The sequence below is a fragment of the Girardinichthys multiradiatus genome, chromosome 9, assembly GCF_021462225.1.
Source record: "Girardinichthys multiradiatus isolate DD_20200921_A chromosome 9, DD_fGirMul_XY1, whole genome shotgun sequence".
NCBI classification, from domain to species: domain Eukaryota; kingdom Metazoa; phylum Chordata; class Actinopteri; order Cyprinodontiformes; family Goodeidae; genus Girardinichthys; species Girardinichthys multiradiatus.
Genome location: NC_061802.1, coordinates 48779895 through 48800988, shown reverse-complemented (window position 1 = coordinate 48800988; position 21094 = coordinate 48779895). Strand labels below are relative to the sequence as shown.

The 21094-nt window shown below is 41.2% G+C and overlaps 1 protein-coding gene across 4 annotated transcripts in view; it reads left to right on the top strand.

Moving 5' to 3' along the window:
- The window catches only part of szt2 (SZT2 subunit of KICSTOR complex), a 247870-nt gene that overhangs the window by 200901 nt on the left and 25875 nt on the right, over positions 1-21094 (top strand). For all 4 annotated transcript variants that reach the window (XM_047374204.1, XM_047374205.1, XM_047374206.1 and 1 more), the window contains 7 exons: positions 4052-4307; positions 4396-4475; positions 5070-5195; positions 7430-7632; positions 7826-7922; positions 12886-12966; positions 13198-13272. In XM_047374204.1, the coding sequence (XP_047230160.1) occupies positions 4052-4307; positions 4396-4475; positions 5070-5195; positions 7430-7632; positions 7826-7922; positions 12886-12966; positions 13198-13272 (918 nt within the window). The remainder of the gene's footprint in view (positions 1-4051; positions 4308-4395; positions 4476-5069; positions 5196-7429; positions 7633-7825; positions 7923-12885; positions 12967-13197; positions 13273-21094) is intronic.

The following is a 21094-nucleotide window of genomic DNA, read 5'->3' as shown; positions in this document are numbered from 1 at the left end:
GTGGAGAAGGTCTAAAGGGTGTTGTTGGGTTGTGTGGCAAAGAGGCCTGCTCTGGCCACATGCTTCAAACTGCAAACAGGCGTGTGGAGTTATGGTTCTTCAATCAACGGAATCGCTAACATCAGATTGTAGTCAACTTTAGATACAAGGATTCTTTGAAGTAGAGTCTCACTCACAAGCAAGTTTCAAAGACATTCAGGTGGTCACACACTGTCTCCCCGATGCAATCAGCTGTGTCACATGTAAAAGAAGGTGTGGCTGGGAGAAGTGTTTGTGGTGGCTCCATGAAATCAGGGGGATTCCAGCTGTGATTCCTTTGTCCTAAGCTGTACTGAGTTAAAGGAGGAGCCAGAATGTGTTAAATATTTTCAAAGGTTTTCTTTAAGACAGTTGGAATCTCTAAAACACTTTTCTTGTTTACATTATGATTCCACTTGTTGATGCACTGATGAAAAAAATTCAGACCAAAGAATGTATTACAAGTATTCACATTTTATGCTGCTGGATCAGAGGTATAGAATGCAAAAAAGTAGAAACAGAAGCACTCATAAAATGAATATAAAGTGTAATTAATTTGAAGTGACATTTAGCCTCAAACTGGCTGTTCATCAGCTAATCAGAACATCAGGACTGTAGCCCAAAAAAAACACAAAATAGAACCAAAAGATTATAAAACAACTCTGCGGTGAGTAGCTCCTCGTTTCGTGTCACTTCAAATCTGTTTAGACATGCTTGATGCGGCTGTTTCAAGTAGGTTGGTGGGAACATTGTTTTAATGTGATTAAGATGGCTTCACAGAGGACATCTATGGTCTGGGACTAATATCTGTTTTAGTAAACTTTACTTGCTATCCATCCCAAAAGATTTTGAATGGGATTCAAATTAGAACAACATGCAAGATGCTCCAAAATAGGGGTGTTATTCTCCTGGAAGAAGTCCTTTGTCAGACAGTTGTGGCCTGTAGTGTGGTCCTGTTAGATGACACAGTCCCTGGTCTCTTGTCTTGTATTGTCCTGTCTCTTGTTTCTTCTTTTTGTTATTTTGTACTCAAGTTACAACATGGACATGATCAAGCAGCACAACTGTAAATAAGCGTAATTTTTTCCCTTGTCTATAGATCTTTATTAGGAGTGTAGTCTTAATGTTGAGGAGGGGTTTCCATTTCCAGAGGTCTCAAAACTGTTGTAAAGTGTATCCTCAATGTTGCTGTTTCTGATCATTTTTGCATTTATTTTAGTATTTAGGTTAGAATCAGACATTCACCTGGACACAATATTGTCAAGAGACACAATATCTGTTTTGCAATCATAAGTGAATTCAACTTAAGATATTCCAGATTTTCGACCATTAAGTCATATTATTCTGACTCTCCTTCTGTTTTGAATTTATCTTCAAGTTTCTTTTCCAATTATTCTGTGCCCTCATGTGACCTCTTAGTTAACAGATATAATATTCTCATGGCAAATATTGTAAAAGACCATGTCGCCGAACTGAAAGGAGATCGTGCAAGACCAAAATAACATCTGACTTTGCAACCGGCAAAAGATTACAAACTGAGTATCACAAAGAAATAAACATTATTTCATCTAAAATCATCCTAATAATAGCAAGAGCTTGTTTAACCCTTTAGACAGTCTTACTAAACCTGTGATTTCTACTCTAAATGAGTTTCTGCTCTCGGTGGAGGACGCATTTCTCCTGTCTCCCGTACCTGTCTTGTCTTCTTTCGGAGCCTCTTTTTGCATATCTCCTGAATTTTGAATTATGGATCTGGTCAGCTGGTCTCTCAATGCAATTGATCAAAGTTTCTCGACAGGGAGACAGGGTAAGGGAGAGCCCTCTTGTCCAGACCAGACATTCTTCTCTGGCATATCGTGAAATTGGGAAAACATCGGCAGCAGTTCTGGCCTTTGTAAGGCTGCCTGGCTTATGTGAAGGGGTTTGTAGAGCTATCAACACTTAACTGAAATGTTAAGGGAGCAGAATCACAAACTGGATGTGATCCTGCAAGATCGCAGGCAGGCTGCGGTTCCTGGACTCAGAGGTGAAATGGGATAAATCTTGGAGAAGTTGTATGATCGGATCTGGCGAAAGACCAGGAATTTGGCTTTTTGGATTCGCCATTGAGAAGCACCAGCAAGACTCTCAAGGCTGACGGAAAATTAAGTGTCAGCCTAACCTAAATAATTGTTGTTTTTCTGAATCTGGCTCCCCTGCACGGTATTGATGGCTGGCTATCTTCAACTTCTCCTGGAAGTTATGTAAACATGACGCTCTGCTCCCTCTGCCCCCTCCCTTCCCTGAGGACATCTGTGGACCTGCTCAGAACTGTGTGGCCAGTTGATGAACCTTCCATCGTACCAGTAAACTCCCAAGGATTATTAATGTCATTTGATTTGTTTTTCTGTTTGATTTTCTGTATCATTGTAATGTTTTTTTCCTCATGTAGAGCGCTTTAAGTACCTTGTTGCTGAAAAGCACTAAACCTGGCCTGACTTGACTTGACAAAATTAGGAATAGTGTTGCAAATTCAATTTTTGATTTGTACGCCTCTCCCCTCATGCAAATTCCTCAATGTAATATAACTCTCTCCAATTTCATTTCAGTAAATAGACACGAGTTAGTAGAAAACATAAACCAATTAAGTTGTTCTACAATTTCTTAAGTTTGGTGGATGATGTGACTGACATTGTCAATGCTTCCTTGACCCTGGAATTTTAAACATGCCATTAAAATACCATTGTAAAAAAAAGAATACTTTACCTACTTTCCTTGGAGAACTAGAGAACTATTTCTAATCTACCATTTCTAGGTAAACTACTTGGAAAAAGTGTTGTATTGTCAACTTCATATGTATTTAATCCAAAACAGTTAGTTTGACACTTTCCAGTCAGGGTTTAGAGCCAATCATAGTACAGAAACAGCACTGGTTAGACTTGTTAACAATCTGAAAATTAGTCTTGACCAGCATAAAATCTGTGTTTTGATTCTCCTTGTCCTTTGTGCAGCTTTTGACGCAGTTGACCAAGCTATACTCCTTAAGCGTCTTAAACATCACATAGGTCTAAATGGTCCTGTTTTTAATTGGGTGTCTTCATATCTCATGGGTAGAAAGTTTTCTGTTAATATTGGTGACTTTGAGTCTGATAGGGTTAACGCTGATTACAGTGTTCCACAAGGATCCGTTCTTGCTCCTCTCCTGTTCAATTTATACATGCTTCCCCTTGGTTCAATCATTAGACACCATAGTATCTTTTATCATAAATTCGCCGATGACACACAGCTGTACATATCTGTCTCCGCTGACAACATGAGCCTTGTCAATAGGCTTCTTGAATGCCTCGTTATTGTCAAAAAATGGTTGTCCAGGAACTTTCTAAAGTTGAATTATATCACAGTTTGCATTCAATCGCCTCCGGATCATTTAAAAAATCTGATTCCTCCTGTTGCAACCTGACTTAGAAAAATTAATTCATGCCATTATTTCTAGTAGATTAGACTACCATAATGCATTTCTTGCTGGGACGTCAAAACACTCCTTCAATAAACTTCAATTGATCCAAAATGCCACTGCTAGGCTTTTAAGTAAAACAAAAATGGTTAAGCATATAACTCCTATCTTCAAATCTCTTCAGGGGTTACCAGTTAAACAGAGAATTGATTTTAAAAATACTCATAATTTTTATAAAGCTTTAAATGGCCTGGCCCCTTCTTATATTTTTTTAAATGCTCATTAATTATATCCCAGGAAGGTGTTCAAGTAAGCATCTTAGTTACTTACCCTATTTAACATTTTCAAAATTATGGCTCTCCTTATATCAAGTTCCACTGTGTAAACATTTTCTATTTGATTAGTAAATTGATGGAAACAAGATTATAAGTGTTTCTTAAGTCCACAAGTGTCAGTTAGATATGTCTTGGGTTAAGATTGTGTTTTGAACCAAGTTTTTATCATATTAGACATTTTTAACACAGGCTTCATATTTTCAAAGAACAGGAAATTTTGACCCGTTAGTGCAGTTCAGTGTTATATTCCAACAATGTTTTCCAGGATCCTAACCCATTTCTAAGCCCATCAATGGAGCCTGATGCGTTGCTGCGTAGTGCAGTTGCCCCCTTGCCAAGCAAGGAGCAGGGGAGGCTTGGAGGTTCGGGCCGAAGTCTTGCTCCACTTCATTTCCCCTCTGAGCTGCTTCCCTTTGATGAGGCTCTGAGGGATGTCTGCACTATCCGACCCTTGACGGAAGGAGATGTAGTGGTTCGACATGGTAACCAGCTCTTGGACATGAAAGCTGCTGAGCGCAGAGGTAATATTAGCCTTAACTGTCAGAATATTTCGGATCTGTAAGGCCAACGTAACGTTGGATGAAGTTACGTCTTTGTGTGTCCTGACAGAAATGGAGAAGCAAATGAAGATTGAAAACTTGTTTGTCACTTGGCAGCAGAGGTCAGCACAGTCTAACATGCCAATTTCGGTAAGTATCCCAGTTGTAATGAGGAACATGTTGAAGGACAATTAAACATTTTATTTTGGTTGAAACCTAGCCCAAATATTCATAGCTGATCTGTTGGCTGCAGTATTTAAATAGCCACGGAGGCTCTTCCTGCTATTTTTCTTTTTCTTAACTTTCAAAAAAAGAATCATCTGTCATCACTGTTTGTGGCGATGTTTAAAGAGAGGAAAATGTCACCTTCCTTATAAAAGTTGATGCCAGACACTGTCATATCTGTAGAGACAGGTTCTAAAATGAACACGTTTTCTACAGTTTCTACAGGCACTTTCTAAAGGGGTCTGCAGTCTGACTTATCTTAGGGATTTAAAGTGACATTTAGTCATTTCTCAAACTGCATCAAATAGAAGTTGTGCTCAGACTGTATTGTAGCTATTTAGTCATGTTCTTAAAGTTGTTGATAACTTTTTGACCACCTGCCATATATTTGAATAGACCTTGTTCTGTCTTTTATGAACTACGCAATGAAAAGTTAGACTTGCTTTTGTATTTGAAGTTATTATAGTCCATTATTCCACATCTCCCAATGTTATTTTGTTGCAATAATTGTCCCTACAGGGGACAGATTTGGAGACACTGAAGCAGTCATCACGGCTGGTTCACTACTGTGCCACACCTCTTCTCTTTGACCCTGGCTTTCGTAAGCAGATCCAAGAGGAACCAACTTATCAGCCGATTGTAAAAGTAGGTTCTCTATCTGAAGAGCTTCTTAAACAATGTTCCCACATGTTTTGTCAAGGGAACCATCTAGCCAGCACAGAGATCATATCTGTTACACTATATGAAAAGAAGTAAAACAATTTTTTCTCCCTGTCTGACATTAATGAGACTAAATGTTTCTTGTTTTTAGTCAATTATGCGTTGCTAAAATTATTTTTAAGAAAACATAAAAAAACCACAAAAAAAACCACATATCCTCAGTATTTGGTAGAATTTAAACTGTATGGGATGGGTCAAATGTTTTGGGTTTCTGTCCACAAGCTTCTCACAGTAGTTACTAGTACTAATTTTGGCCTATTTCTCCTAGCAGAACTGGAGTCAGGTTTTGCCTGCACCAGCACACCCCCACAAACTTTATGCTCCACCCCTGTACTACATAGTTGGGGTTTTGGCTCAGGCCTGCAATTACCACCTTTTCCTCACAGTGTAATAACAGTCATTGTGGCCAATTGGTTTAATTTAATCAGACCATAGGACATGTCTCCAAACTTCAAGTCTTGGTCTCTGAGTGCATTTGTCTATAATCTGGCTTCTTATGTTGCTTTAGGAATAATGGCTTCTTTGTCTCTCCACAATGTAACGTCAAGACCTGTTTCACTGTGGACAATGCCACACAAGGAAGTAGGGTATTGGTATCTTTCACATTTGAATCGATGCAGTACCAATGGCTGGTACCTGGGAATCTGTATCGTTACTCAACGGTACCAGTTTCGGTACTTTTGTGTGTGTTTATGTGGTAATGAATGTTAATTTTCTTTACAATAAGATCTCAAACCTTTTCAACTCAACATATTTCTCAATATCTAAACTTTAGTGAATATATCAAAACAACATCCAGCTGTTTGTATTGTAACATTTCAGTTTGAAACATTTCTCCTCCCATCTTACTGGCTGCCTGGACGAGTCTCTAACGCATGTGTGCTAATGGTGCCGATTAACTTGATTATTTCTGATTAGCTTTACAAAGCCATGACATTATCATCTTGACTTTCTCAAATTGTTTATATTGTTCAAACTGTATGTAAGCTACTGACTTTAAAGTAAGTAATACATTAGTATAAAATTGGCTCTCTCTCATTATTCTGGTGATTAATAAATAGAAATCATTTTGTAATTCTAACTGACCTAAAGAAGTGGATTTACTGTCAGAAAGTAGGGGAAAAAGGCTTTGCATCTTTTTATGAAATGTATTTAAATATCTGATTTTAGCTGTGTGTAGCTGTACACTTTTGCAAAACAATGACTTTGTCTTGAACCCTTCATTATGCCTTGTTTATCTGAATTAATAACACTTTAAGATTTAGTTCACATTAATTTCATGATATTTTGTGTTGGTCTCATCATGATTTTACTGCTTCATTAATTACTGGCAAGCTAGGCTGGTGTAGAAAAGAGGTCTTTAGCCTATTTTTAAACTGACTTAATATATACACTTACTGTTTAAAAGTTTTAGATGCTTAATGGTCTCTTTATTTTCATGGCTATTTACATTGTAGGTTCTCACCAAAGGCATTGAAACTGTGGACGAACAGACATGAAATGATATAGTAAACAAAAATTGTGAAATAACTCTAAACATTTTTATATTTTAAATTTTTCAAAATAGCCGCACTTTGCTTTGATTACTGCTTGGCATACTCTATGAGCTTCATGAGGTGGTCACCTGAAATGGTTTTCCAAAGAGTCTTGAAAGAACTTCCCAGAGGTTCAATTAGAGATTGCCAAAGGTTAATATTTCAGTCATCACAGCAAAGGGTGGCTACTTGAAGCAATCTAAAATATAAAACACATTTAAAGATCTTTTACAATTTTTTGTTTGCTGTATCAGGGTTCTCGCCAACGCATTTCAGCGTAGTGGGCTGCTACACTGAAATTAGGCCGATGCGCTAATTTTTCTAAAATCATATAAATGGCATCATATCAGGATGATCCTGCAGAAGAAAATCGTTTCTCGTCTACTAAACACCCCCCCTCCCCCCCACATCCCTGGTGACAACCTTATATATAATTCAATATATGTCCATTCACTGTTTTGATGCCTTCAGTGAGAATCTACGTACAATGTAAATAGTCATAAACATAAACAAATAACCATTAAATGATAAAGTGGTTCTACAACTTTTGACTAGTAGTGTATAGTAAAAGCAACATCAATGGTCAGTGTTTCTAAGTAAGTCAGCTTGTCAACATATTGCCAGAAAAGGCATTGTTCCAGTGACTCCACAGCGTCAGGTCGAGATCGAAGCTGCAGCACTGACTCAGCCGACATGCTTCCCAGCCGACTCAAAGAGGAGCCATGGCTGCTTGAGATTTCTAACAACTTCCTTCAGCAGTACGTCCAGTACCTACAGAGTATGGGCTTCATTCTAGTCCAGGTCCGGCCTCCATCTCCCGCTCGCAGGTCTGTGATTACAAGAGTAGTCCATTTGTAATTTTAGATTCTTCTTCAAGTTTTTAATGTTTTTTTTGATAACCTCTGACCCACTAGTCTTATAGGTAAAGATGTACTAGTGGTGTCCATCAGCCATGTTTAGCCTAACTGCAGGCTTCCGGCTTTTTGTGTTCTACCCAACACCCTCTCCTCTCTCTGATAGTATTGCCAGAGCCCGTGCTGCCATGCTGAGCTCCATGTCGTTGGAAGGAAGGATGTCTTTTTCTTATGTGAAGCAGAAGAGTGAGGACAACCCTAAGGTTAATATTCACTTGGCAAATGCAGAACTTGTTTGTAAACACACACATACGCAGACACACACTTAGAAATTAAGATATACTTCTGGGTACTGTTTGCTATAACATTTTAGCAAAGGCTAATTCTCAATTCCTGTCCCTAGGTATGCTTAAACATACAACACCAAACAACATTGACTTTACACATGCACAATAAAGATGAAAAACATCACAAATGCAACATCAGATCAGTGCAATCGATGTTCACAAGTTTTTAAGTTTATGTTTAAAAAGGACCCAGTTTGACTCTCCCTTTAATTCTACAGGTAAAGTATTCCATGTTTTAATGGCTTGTACAGTGAAAGCTGATTGCCCAAAATGTGTTTTGCATTTAGATACTTTACAGTTTCCACCCTTGGCTCCTCTTGTGACTGACTGTGGAAAGTCATTTGATAAAATGTTATTTAATCACAATAAGCAATAACTGATCATTTCACTATTGCCAGAACAAGCAGCATGAGGAACTGAACAACAAATGTCAGAAAATAAGTGCTGATGTACATGTTTAGAGTAAATATTAACCCAAACAAACAGAGCAGCCATTAAACTAAGAATATAATTACTAACTGGATTTCTATGCAAAACAGAAATGGTCTTCATGCTAATCACCTGCAACCAAACAAACCTGAATTTACAATAAAACACGAGGAACATTCGATCATTAAAATAACAAAAATATCTATAAAAGTGAACTTTATTATAAAGTTGATTTGATCAAGAAATTATTATGCTACTGGTATCTGTCAGCTTGGATGCACTGATTTTGCTTAGGTTCAGGTTCAAAGTACAGAGACTTCCTGTGCTTAGGAAGTAAATTATTTAATTAAGGGTAATATTGGTTAATATGTACCGTTACTATTGCAAGGTAAGCAGATTACAGCGCAAACCATCTCATTTAAAAACCAAACCGTAATCTTTGGCATTACATGTAACAACAATTATGCATTAGTCACTTTGTTAGCATTTGACTCATTATTTTTTGTGTAAGTTTAAATGTCTAAAGGAATTGTTGAGTTCAAATAACGCTATCACTGATATTCTTGCGGTCTCAACCTCTCCCAGTCCAGATGTCATGAGAAAGAACAGATGAAGAGCAGGAAATTAAGATTAACGCAAGTTTAATTTGGAAGATAATAAGTCCAATGATTTCTAATGCAAAATGAATATACAAGACAACACAAGAAAGAAAATTACATAAAGGAAAAAATAATTTACATAAGGGCCCTTATGGAGAGAGATGGATTTTCAGCAAAGCATGGCTGTCTTTACCCAGATGTCTCTGTCATTTCAAGTTCCAGGTACATCTTTATACTGTGGACTTCAAAGCTTACTGACTGTGCCTTCCCTTTTTCCATCAGGTGTTGTAAATCAGCCAAACTCCCTTGTGGCATCTATACCACGGCCAAAAGTTGACATTTATTGCTTTATTGTCCCTACAGCCAGCTTTTATGGCTTGCAGCTGCTGAGACCCTTCTAACCCCTGTTTCACCCTGACCCCTGCTGTACTCTCTCCCCAAGGCTCACTCATGTTAAAACTCAGTTTAATGTTCTCACATGCAAACTAAACTAATAACATGAAATTACATGATTTTAATTCTCAACAGATGTTAGATGCTGTTTTCTCTATACTCTAGTTTTCAGTCCACGTTTTATACACTCAGATTCATTTTTTTTAATACTTTATAATCTGTGCAGAATGATGAAATGATTTATAATTTTTCTCTGTTTTGTTAGATCTAGAGATTATGAGAAGTTACTTCAAACTGGCAAGGAAATAATAGAGCAAACAATATTTGATTCAAGAAATGTAAAAATGGCTTTGTAAAAAACAGAGGAACCTCTGAATATAGCTTTATTTTATACAAACATGCAATAAATGTCTTACAAATTTCGGATAGAAATTTTAAATATTTAGCTTAATAGTGTCTTTAAATTTCAACATTGCTAGAAACACTATATGTTTCACATCAATAAAATGTATTAATGAAGAGAAAGAGTGCTAAAGCTATAGCTAGGGTGATTAAAGTTTGATTTTGATGTAATCGACAACACACATTATAATTATAGTCAATTGTTATCACAACACTAATATAAACCTTTTTATTTTTAACTTTCAGTGAACTTTGCAGTTCCCACAGGGTAGCTCACCACTGTCAGAATTTACAAACTATGTAAATAATCATTATGCTAATAATTATGTTTTTCAAATGTGAGTGATAATTCTGATCTTCCTTTGTTGCTGGTTGAGTAACTTCTGGGTGGATTGTGACAAACCAGCAGACATTCTGGTTCTGTGCTCGTAGAAATTGTTTTTATTAGCTTTTGCAAATATTCCTATATAACATTTCAGTGGATTCCACACACATTTATGTTTCACTAAGGGAACTTACAGTAATGTTGTTACAGAGTTCTGATGAAAATTAAAAAGTCATATTTCTATTTTAGCTTCCCTTCATTGGCTCCCTGTTAAATCCAAAATATAATTTAAAATTCTCCTCCTCACATATAAAACCCTTAATGATCTAGCTCCATCATACATCAGAGATCTGATTATTCCATATGTTCCTAACAGAGCACTTTGTTCTCAGACTACAGGTTTACTGGTGATTCTTAGAGTCTCTAGAAATAGAATGGGGCGCAGATCTTTTAGTTATCAGGATCTTCTCCTGTGGAACCAGCTCCCATTTTTAGTCCGTGAGGCAGACACCCTGTCTACTTTTAAGGCTAGGCTTAAAACTTTCCTTTTTGATAAAGCTTATAGTTAGAGTGGCTTAGGTTATCCTGAGCTATCTCTGTAGTTATGCTGCTATAGGCTTAGGCTGCTGGAGGACATAATGACTACTTTCACTCTCTTTGCTACATTCTCATACTACTCTCCAAATTTGCATTATTTGCAGTTATTACAGCTTCTAACTTTATGTTCTCTCTCAGTTTTTTTCTCTTTCTAGGAGCTACATCTGACCTGGCACTGTGTTTAGTTGTGGCACCGCCCTGGAGGGGGACATCGACGAAGCTGCTGCTGCCTACAACTCAATGCTCTCCTTCTACAGATGGTCCACTTGGCCCTGTCTTTCAGAGTTTAATCCTGTCTCTTGTAGACATAGCTGCTGACTGAGCTTCTACTGTTATTAACTGTATGTGCTCTCTTTCATACTCTAGACTTCAAAACTGGCTCAGACCTAGCAGTTCTTTCTTTCCTAGATGAAGCCACTGAAGGAGCTACATCCATTAACATTTACTTTTCCTTCCCATAGAAAGTACTCCTGGATCAGTGCTTCTGTGGTCTTTTTGTGTCTCTGCTCTGTTCTCTTGAAACCCCAGTCGGTCGTGGCAGATTGCTGCTCACACTGAGCCTAGTTTTGGTCATGCTGTAGGTTTCTTCCTGTTAAAAGGGAGTTTTCCTCTCCACTGTCGCTATATGAATGCTCAGTATGAGGTATTGCTGCAAAGTCAACGCCAGCGACTTTGCACTGTTGCTACATGCTCAACCAGGAGGCGTGAATCCTACAAGTGACTAACTCAATGCGATCTGTTGGGTTTCCTTAGATAGAAAAACATTTAACCAATTTGTATAATAAACTGAATCCATCTGCACTCTTTTATAGTAAGGATTAATTGGAATGTATGAAACCGACTTGAAATCTGTATGATTTAATTGAATTGACTTTGTAAAGTGCCTTGAGACGACAAATGTTGTGAATTGGTGCTATATAAATAAGACTGAATTGAATCAAATTGAATTAATTTAATAAAAGCCGAAAATAAACGAGTTAAATTCTTCCCCCCAGTACTGTGGGCTGGGGCTTGAGAGGTTAATATTGTCATTGTATTCGAAATAGCTCTGACCCACATACAGAGAACGCTCAGGAGGAAGAAGTAAAATAAAGTTTGTTTATTGATGATGTAATCAGGAACAAAACGGACGAAAATATTACTGTAGGGATAGAAGTGAAGAGAATGGATGAGTATGGGTAACGGAAGGTAAGACAAAACTAAGAACAAATAATTATCATGAATCTGAGATCGGCTTACTGGGTTATGGTGGTCAGGTCGCCAGAGGGAACGAGATTCAAGATCCAGGTCTTAAGCAGGGATATCCGTAGAGGGTTCACTTGGTGCTGTTCTGTCGGAACAAAAGAACAAGTTCGATGTGCGGTGGCTTACGTTGGAGGGTGGACAGGGTACGCTTGTGGCTTGGCTCCGGAGATGGTGTGGACAGGAAGCTGCCAGCTTGATGCGAATCCAAAACAAAAGCAGATGACAGGATAGGAATCCTCAGAACGAAGATAGGCTTGATCATCCAGAATAACTTCCAGAAACAAAGTCCAGAAACTCAGTGACATAGACCCAAGGCTTAGGTTTTCAAAATCTGCAGAGGAGCAAAAACAAAGTTACACAAAGGTCAAAGTACAAAGCATAAACTTAGATGTGGCTCGAGTTAGTACCACTGGTGGCAAAAACACTCTCGCATTGAAGTGCTGGCAGCCTCCTGCTTAAGTACTCCTCCTAGTACTCAGTGGAACAAGTCGCACCTGTCACCCAGCACACCTGAGAGCTCCAGCACAGTTTGAAACAAAACACATGTGGCAAGCAGAAACACAACCCAGATCCTGACAAAAATATTACCCACAAAAATCCTAAATGATTAGAGTAGAGATGACGCAACTAGAAATGGTTGGCTTTAAATAACAGAAAAACAACATCCATGACAGATGGCTAAAATCTAAAAATTGAAAATCTAGAATAAATAAATTAGTATATTTGTCATAACAGGGGCATAGAAAGATCCTGATAACAGATATGCCTTGGAATTTATTGCCCCATCAGCTATCACCTGTGCAATTTAAAATTCAACAATTCTGAATTAAGCACATAAAAATCTTTTCAGGTGGTATATGTAAGACTGTTTCCTTAATGTAATTTGCAGACTTCAGCATCTGGCACCACTTCATATCACCTGCAGAGAGCACTGCCAGGAGGGATCGTGTTGATGGAATTGGCTTTTCAGGTGAGACATTTGTTATCAGTCCTTTTTATTTTTTATAAGGGGATTATACAGCACAATATATGTTGAAATTGAGTTGTCTTTATCACAAAGTGTTGGTTACACACTTCAGTCACTTTAGCTACAACCTTTCTCATTCTTCATGTCGCTGATGAGTAGAGTATCCACCTGAATATTCTGTACTTATGTTCGCTGTTCAAACATTTGACTAATCAAAGTAATATGTTCTGCCAGGGGTGTTACTTCTGTGTAAAGCAGTATGCGCTGGAGTGTTCCCGCATCCCGATGGGCCAGACAGTGAACTCCCAGGTAAATACCTGACATTAACCTACACTATTCTGGGAATGCACAACACAGAATAAAGCCCTCTACCCCCCAGAATTGTGCACATGCATACATATGTGTGCATACATGTATGAAAGAATCTTAAATAGAAAATATTGTGAATTTATTATTACAATATCAGTAAAATGGTCCACATGATTTGTGTTTTTGAAAGATTTCAGCCCCCTTGGTCTTTCTTTAGTCTGTTAAGGGATTAGATGTCAGGATGTTTTGCGAATAAAAAAAGGTAACAGCTTCTTTGTTCGATTATTTTACAAGTAGTTGTTTACTGACAATGTTAATTAAAATGAATAATTGTCATTGCAGTCATGACTGTTAGGAAGTGGATAGTAGTTATGTGCGTTATTGCTAGCAAAATGTAAAGCCATAAAAAAGTAAGAAATTAATGCAGAAACATTTTATTACTATAGATGTTTAAAAAACATTTAAATCATTGTTTTCCCTGAACTGTATTGAACTGTCAACTTCTTGAGTCTTTTATTAACAAAATTACCAATATAGTTAAAATATTGAATTTTAGTCAGACTAATAAATCAAAACTACCAGATTACCAAAACAACGTTCTGCCTGTCCAGTACCAGCCCAATATGGTGTGGTAATTTGGAACAATAGATAAGCGGTTTCAAGCTCTGACATTCAGTTAACAGCAAGGTCTGCACACATATGGAATAAACACAAACAACTTCTTTCTGGAATATAAAAAATGATTAACCAAACCAGTCAACTCAAATTTAAAATGGTTCTGTTTACAAACCTTTGAACTAAGTAGCTGTTAGATCTAAAAGCACAAGAACAACACAGTCAACAATCAGTTGCTAGAAATAGATAACTAAAAACCTTTATAACAGCTCATTGAGCACTTTAAAACAAGACCTCGAAAATATTTTCCTCCAGGAAGGCCCCAAAACAACATTCTCAAGGATTTTAGAAAGGAAAGTCAATTTAGAGATTGACCTAAATTTGCCAAAACCTAGATCAGGGTTTTTAATTAGAGATTGGACAACTGTATGTTTATCATTTTTAGGATAAACATCCAAGGACAGGCTGCTGTTAACCATGTCCAGAACAAAAGGCCCAAATGTGGAACAAAATTAATTAGAAGTTGTGGAGGTAGAACTCTATTTGGGGAAGCTATAGGCTTCAAATGACCAACAATCACTAGTAAAGAGGAAAGAGTCACAGGCTCAAACTGGCTTAAAACAGCAGAGCAGGGAACATAGACTGAAAGGTCATAAACAGAATGTGAGATAAGATCCCAAGTTGATGCAATCTTATATGTTAAAAAGTGGACAAGCAGCGAGAGAGGCACACTACAATTAGTCTATGGAGCATTAAGACATAGTCAATAGTTTTAAATAAAAGATGAGGCCTGTGACAGGCAACATAATATCCGATTAATGCTTTCTTTTGGTGTTTTTCCCTGTTGTCTGACACCAACGGTACTTTAACATCTAAAATGACACCTGCAGTTTAGCCTTTTTCCACTGCTCAGCTCCATAACTGCCTGGCTTTCACTGGCGCCACAGAGTCCAGCGCAATCACATGAAACCACAACCTAAGCTCCTTAGTCTTGTTACACACACGGACTCTGAAAAAGAACAGTTCTGGATGAAAACTGAGCAGTAGTGGAGCGGTTCAAAAGACGGGAGCACCAGGCAGCACAGGATTAACAGTTTTAGGAAAGAGCCACTACAAATAATATAGGCAAGTGGTCTGACAACACAGCATCACAAAAGTTATGAACAGGCAAACCATAGAATAAGACCAGATCAATTGTGTGTCTACCTTCTTGTTTAAGACCAGACACATAATTTCCCTTTTCCACTGGCTCGTTTTATCTGGCGCTTCTCTGCAGCACTTGGTTTCGCTCTACTCGGTAGGGGAACTGTTGTGGTTCCACTGACCCGCCGACGGCTGAAGCTATGGCGACTAAAGCCCCGCCTCCAGCCATGAGTGTAGAGCGCTGTGCTGCTATTAACGTTACTGTGTTACGCGATCTAAAACTGGATATAATTTCGGACTCTTAACAATAAAAAAGCTAGAAAAATTTGGTTAATGCATACAATCTAACTTTGTAACTCGCATTTCTCTTACCTTTTTTCTTTGGTGTTTTTCTTCTCTGTTACTCCCTTCCTTCTGTTCATGAAGAAGTAATTTATTTGAGTGAAATGTTTGAACCTTCAACTTCGTTCATTCTGAATGGAGCACAGCATGTGCAGTCGGCACCGTTACAAAAATTCAGATGTGTAACAGCCAGGTGCTGCAACAGTGCACAGGGACGGGCCATTGCATCACTGTTGGCGCATGCACCCTCACACCCTGTTCAATGCATCAAGTACAAACCTAGCTTAACCAGGCCAATCCTAGCAGGGACTGGCAGAGCCTCGTGTATACCTTTATGGGCTCCCAACACACAGGCTGCAAATTCCACTGATTAACTAGGAGAATGGATGTTTTGGGGCTGAAACACTTCTTTCATGCTGACTACAGGGACCAAACAGGTTTCGAACAGGGTCCAGCGAATGGCGAGATATATATTGAGATGAGGCACGTCTCCTTAACTAGTAGAGAAGCCGAAGAAGACCATCCCAAAGAGGCCTTCGATTTTACTCGAAACCTGCTGCGTTTGCTCCTGCGATAGGATTACTTATGCTGGTAAGGTGGAGAGAGGTGAGCAGGGATCTCTGAGAGAAGTGGAAACAAATGTTTATGTCTGGTTATTATGCAATTTTACAGAATTTTAGCAAAAACCCCAAGATTCAGCAGAGTGGAAAGACGATCCCCGGATGCTTAGGCTGGCTCTAGGGACGTGGAATGTCACCTCGCTGGGGGGGAAGGAGCCTGAGCTTGTGCGGGAGGTCGAGAGATATCGACTAGAAATAGTCGGGGTCGCCTCCACGCACAGCGTGGGCTCTGGAACCCATCTCCTTGAGAGGGGTTGGACTCTCTTCTACTCTGGAGTGGCCCACGGGGAGAGGCGGCGGGCTGGTGTGGGTTTGCTTGTTGCCCCCCAGCTCAGCCGTCTCGTGTTGGGGTTTACCCCAGTGGATGAGAGGGTCGTATCCCTGCGCCTTGGGTTGGGGAGAGGTCTCTGACTATTATTTCAGCCTACGGGCCGAGTGGTAGTGCAGAGTACCCGGCCTTCTTGGCGTCCCTGTCGGGGGTGCTGGATAGTGCCCCTCCCGGGGACTCCATTATTCTGCTGGGGGACTTCAACGCCCACGTGGGGAACGACAGTGACACCTGGAGAGGCGTGATTGGGAGGAACGGCCTCCCCGATCTGAATCCGAGTGGTGTTTTGTTATTGGACTTCTGTGCTAGTCACGGATTGTCCATAACGAACACCATGTTCAAACATAAGGGTGTCCATCAGTGCACTTGGCACCAGGACACCCTAGGCAGGAGGTCGATGATCGACTTTGCTGTCGTATCATCAGACCTTCGGCCGCATGTTTTGGACACTCGGGTGAAGAGAGGGGCTGAGCTGTCCACTGATCATCACCTGGTGGTGAGTTGGATGTATTCAGCTCCCAACTCCGGGAGAGCTTTGACCAGATCCCGGGGGATGTTGGAGACATAGAGTCCGAGTGGACCATGCTCTCCGCATCTATTGTCGATGCTGCTGCCCATAGCTGCGGCCGTAAGGTCTGCGGTGCCTGTCGTGGCGGCAATCCCAGAACCCGGTGGTGGACACCGGCAGTAAGGGATGCTGTTAAGCTGAAGAAGGAGTCCTATCGGCTGTGGTTGGCTTGTGGGACTCCTGAGGCGGCTGACGGGTACCGTGAGGCCAAGCGTGCTGCGGCCCGGGCTGTGGCAGAGGCAAAAACTCGGGCCCGGGAAGAGTTCGGTGAGGCCATGGAGAAGGACTACCGGTTGGCCTCGAAGCGATTCTGGCAAACCGTCCGGCGCCTCAGGAGGGGGAAGCAGTGCTTTGCCAACACTGTTTACAGTGGGGGCGGGAGACTGCTGACCTCGACTGAGGACATTATCGGGCGGTGGAAGGAGTACTTCGAGGATCTCCTCAATCCTGCCATCACGCATTCCGTGGTGGAAACAGAGTCTGGGGACTCGGGGTTGGACTCTTTCATCACCCAGGCTGAAGTCACCGAGGTGGTTAAAAAGCTCCGCGGTGGCAAGGCTTCGGGGGTGGATGAGATCCGCCCTGAGTACCTCAAGTCTTTGGATGTTGTAGGGCTGTCATGGTTGACACGCCTCTTCAACATTGCGTGGCGGTCGGGGACAGTGCCTCTGGACTGGCAGACTGGGGTGGTGGTCCCCCTTTATAAGAAGGGGGACCGGAGGGTGTGTTCCAACTACAGGGGGATCACACTCCTCAGCCTCCCTGGTAAGGCCTACGCCAGGGTATTGGAGAGGAGAGTCCGACCGATAGTCGAACCTCGGCTTCAGGAGGAGCAGTGTGGTTTTCGTCCCAGCCGTGGAACACTGGACCAGCTCTATACCCTCTACAGGGTGCTCGAGGGTTCGTGGGAGTTTGCCCAACCGGTTCACATGTGTTTTGTGGACCTGGAGAAGGCATTCGACTGTGTCCCTCGTGATGCCCTGTGGGGGGTGCTCCAGGAGTATGGAATCGGGGGCCCTTTATTAGGGGCCATCCGGTCCCTGTACGAGCGGAGCAGGAGTTTGGTCCGCATTGCCGGCACTAAGTCGGACCTGTTCCCAGTGCATGTTGGACTCCGGCAGGGCTGCCCTTTGTCACCGGTCCTGTTCATAACTTTTATGGACAGGATTTCTAGACGCAGCCAAGGGCCGGAGGGGGTCTGGTTTGGGGACCAGTGGATTTCGTCTCTTGTTTTTGCGGATGACGTGGTCCTGCTGGCCCCCTCTAGCCAAGACCTACAGCATGCGCTGTGGCGGTTCGCAGCCAAGTGTGAAGCGGCTGGGATGAGGATCAGCTCCTCCAAGTCCGAGGCCATGGTACTCGACCGGAAAAGGGTGGCTTGTCCTCTTCAGGTTGGAGGGGAGTTCCTGCCTCAAGTGGAGGAGTTTAAGTATCTCGGGGTCTTGTTCACGAGTGAGGGAAGAATGGAGCGGGAGATCGACAGACGGATCGGTGCGGCTGCCACAGTAATGGGGGCGCTGTACCGGTCCATTGTGGTGAAGAGAGAGCTGAGCCGAAAAGCAAAGCTCTCAATTTACTGGTCGGTCTACGTTCCTACCCTCACCTATGGCCATGAACTTTGGGTCATGACCGAAAGAACGAGATCACGGATACAAGCGGCTGAAATGAGCTTCCTCCGTAGGGTGGCCGGGCACTCCCTTAGAGATAGGGTGAGGAGCTCGGCCATCCGGGAGGAGCTCGGAGTAGAGCCGCTGCTCCTCCACATCGAGAGGAGCCAGTTGAGGTGGCTCGGGCATCTATACCGGATGCCTCCTGGACGCCTTCCTTGGGAGGTGTTCCAGGCACGTCCCACCGGGAGGAGGCCCAGGGGACGGCCCAGGACACGCTGGAGGGACTATGTCTCTCGGCTGGCCTGGGAACGCCTTGGGCTCCCCCTGGAGGAACTGGAGGAGGTGTCTGGAGAGAGGGACGTCTGGGCGTCTCTGCTGAGTCTGCTGCCCCCGCGACCCGGTCCTGGATAAGCGGAAGACGACGAACGAACGAACCATAATGATAGATATCAAGCAATAAACATGAAAGTTAGATAAAAGCATCCGAGATTTCCTCCTCAGAGTCAGTTTCGCTGTCAAAGTGGGAGAAAAGAATTTGGCTGACTCTTGCTGTCCAGGCAAAGGAGCGCCTAGTAGCCACCAAATGAAATTAAGGAGAATAAGCATCATGGCGCATGTTTGACAGTCTCTCTGTTGCAGACATCACCAGTCCATCATCCAGAGAAAGGTTATGTGCAAATGTGTAGAGGTATTCCCTGTATGTTTCCTATGTGTCTCACTGTGGTGTGTGTGCAGTGAGGCAAATGACCTTATGATTTCTAACTTTCAGGCAATGCGATGGCCTTAAGTAGTTTCGGAAATAACGTTGCACTGCCCAAGGGATTGTGCCCTTGTAAGAACAGTGTTCTTCAACCACCTCTTCAATCACTCGCCAGTGATCAGCTTACAGTTCTTTGTCCTGTGGTGGTCCGCTGTCCTCACACCTTTCAGGCCGTGGATGATCCAGTTGGAAGATGACTTGTGTCCTGGAAGCCAGATGAAGCTGGAGGAGCTGGAGCTTTCCTGCAGCTTTCCTGGGTGACTAGTAGGATCTGATATGGGCCATTCCAGCGCCTGGACTTCCAGTGTTTTCTCCTAGATTCTCTGACCAGAATCCAGTCGCCAGGAATAAAGGACTGGAGGGTGGAAGTGGCTGTCTCTGGTAATGCAGCCTTCACCGTCTGTGAAACTTGAGAAAACACAGTGGACAGGTTTTGACAGTAAAACAACATCCTATCTTCACACAAAGATGTGGAAGAAAATGATCTTGGCAATATCCCCATGCCCAAATTAGGAGACCTGCCACACAGCACTTCAAAAGGACTGAGATTTGCCTGTGTCCTTTGTCTCAATCTCATATAAGTGAGAACAATAGGCAGAGCCTTCACAACGCTTGGCTAATTTTCAATTCAAAGTCCCATTCTCAAAGTGCTTAACTACATGAACTTCATCAAAACATCCAACAAAATCAAAAGAATTGATCTTCTGACTTCACCTGGTATACTAGCAGTGACCATCAGCTAAATATTCTGAATATCAAAAGGGTGACATGATGTTTGTGGAAGGTCTGATTACAGGTCAATAATTCCATAGTTTCAGAATACCCCAAGAGAATTTCAAAAATGGTCTAATTGGTGGAGATGTAAAATTTCACAAAAGAATCAACACCATACTTTCAGAGAGGTTTTCAGAATGTGGTCTCACAGAGCTATGCACCATTTATATAAACAAAGTACAACATCTCTCTCGCATTGTCACTAAGTCCTCACTGGAAGTATGAGCTTTCATGAGTGCTAAAACATTTGGAACCCCATGTTACTTTATTCTGACATTCCCCTCTCCTGGCGCAGGGTCCAACCCATGCGACAATCCAGCAAAAAGTTTGTACAAAAATGTTCTAGTAACCAAGATCACATTACATAGAACCAAAGAAATGAATTCTGACATAACTATGTGTCACTATGAATTTAACAAAAGCAACCTAAAGAAAATCCAGATGTTTTTAACTGCAATTCAGTTCCATTAACAACAAAACACAAACTTTAGTTATTCAGTTCATCAATGTCTCACGTAGAAATTACTCACATATCATCCTGATTTGTCTTGTATGAAGATGAATATTAGATTAATGGACATCTAATGTAATTTGGATGCATAAACCCTACAAATTGAATCTAATAAATAATTCCCACCAAGTATGAAGTCATGACTCAGATTCTTTATCAAAAATATATTCCTTACTTTTGGCATATCTTGAACTGTCAGCTAGCTTAATGGCAGCAGGGAAAACTGTCAATCTAATAAATCACCAATGATTCTGCATGCAAAACAAATTCTTCAAACTAGTTAAAACTATTTCATTAACCTTTTAATAGTAAAACACATAAATCCAAAAGTCATGCTACATCCAAAAACATGTTATTAAGGCAACAATCACTACAAGCATTTTGATTCTATAGTCTCTTAAACAGTGTTTAAACTCAGGAAGGGTGGTGCTGAGCGTTACCATGAAAGCAAAGGTGTGAACCAACCTGGTAGGTGGGCAGAATCAGGCAGAACTAACCTCTGATGGGCAGCCTATGGGCGGACCCACAGTTTCTTCATTCCAACCCATCTT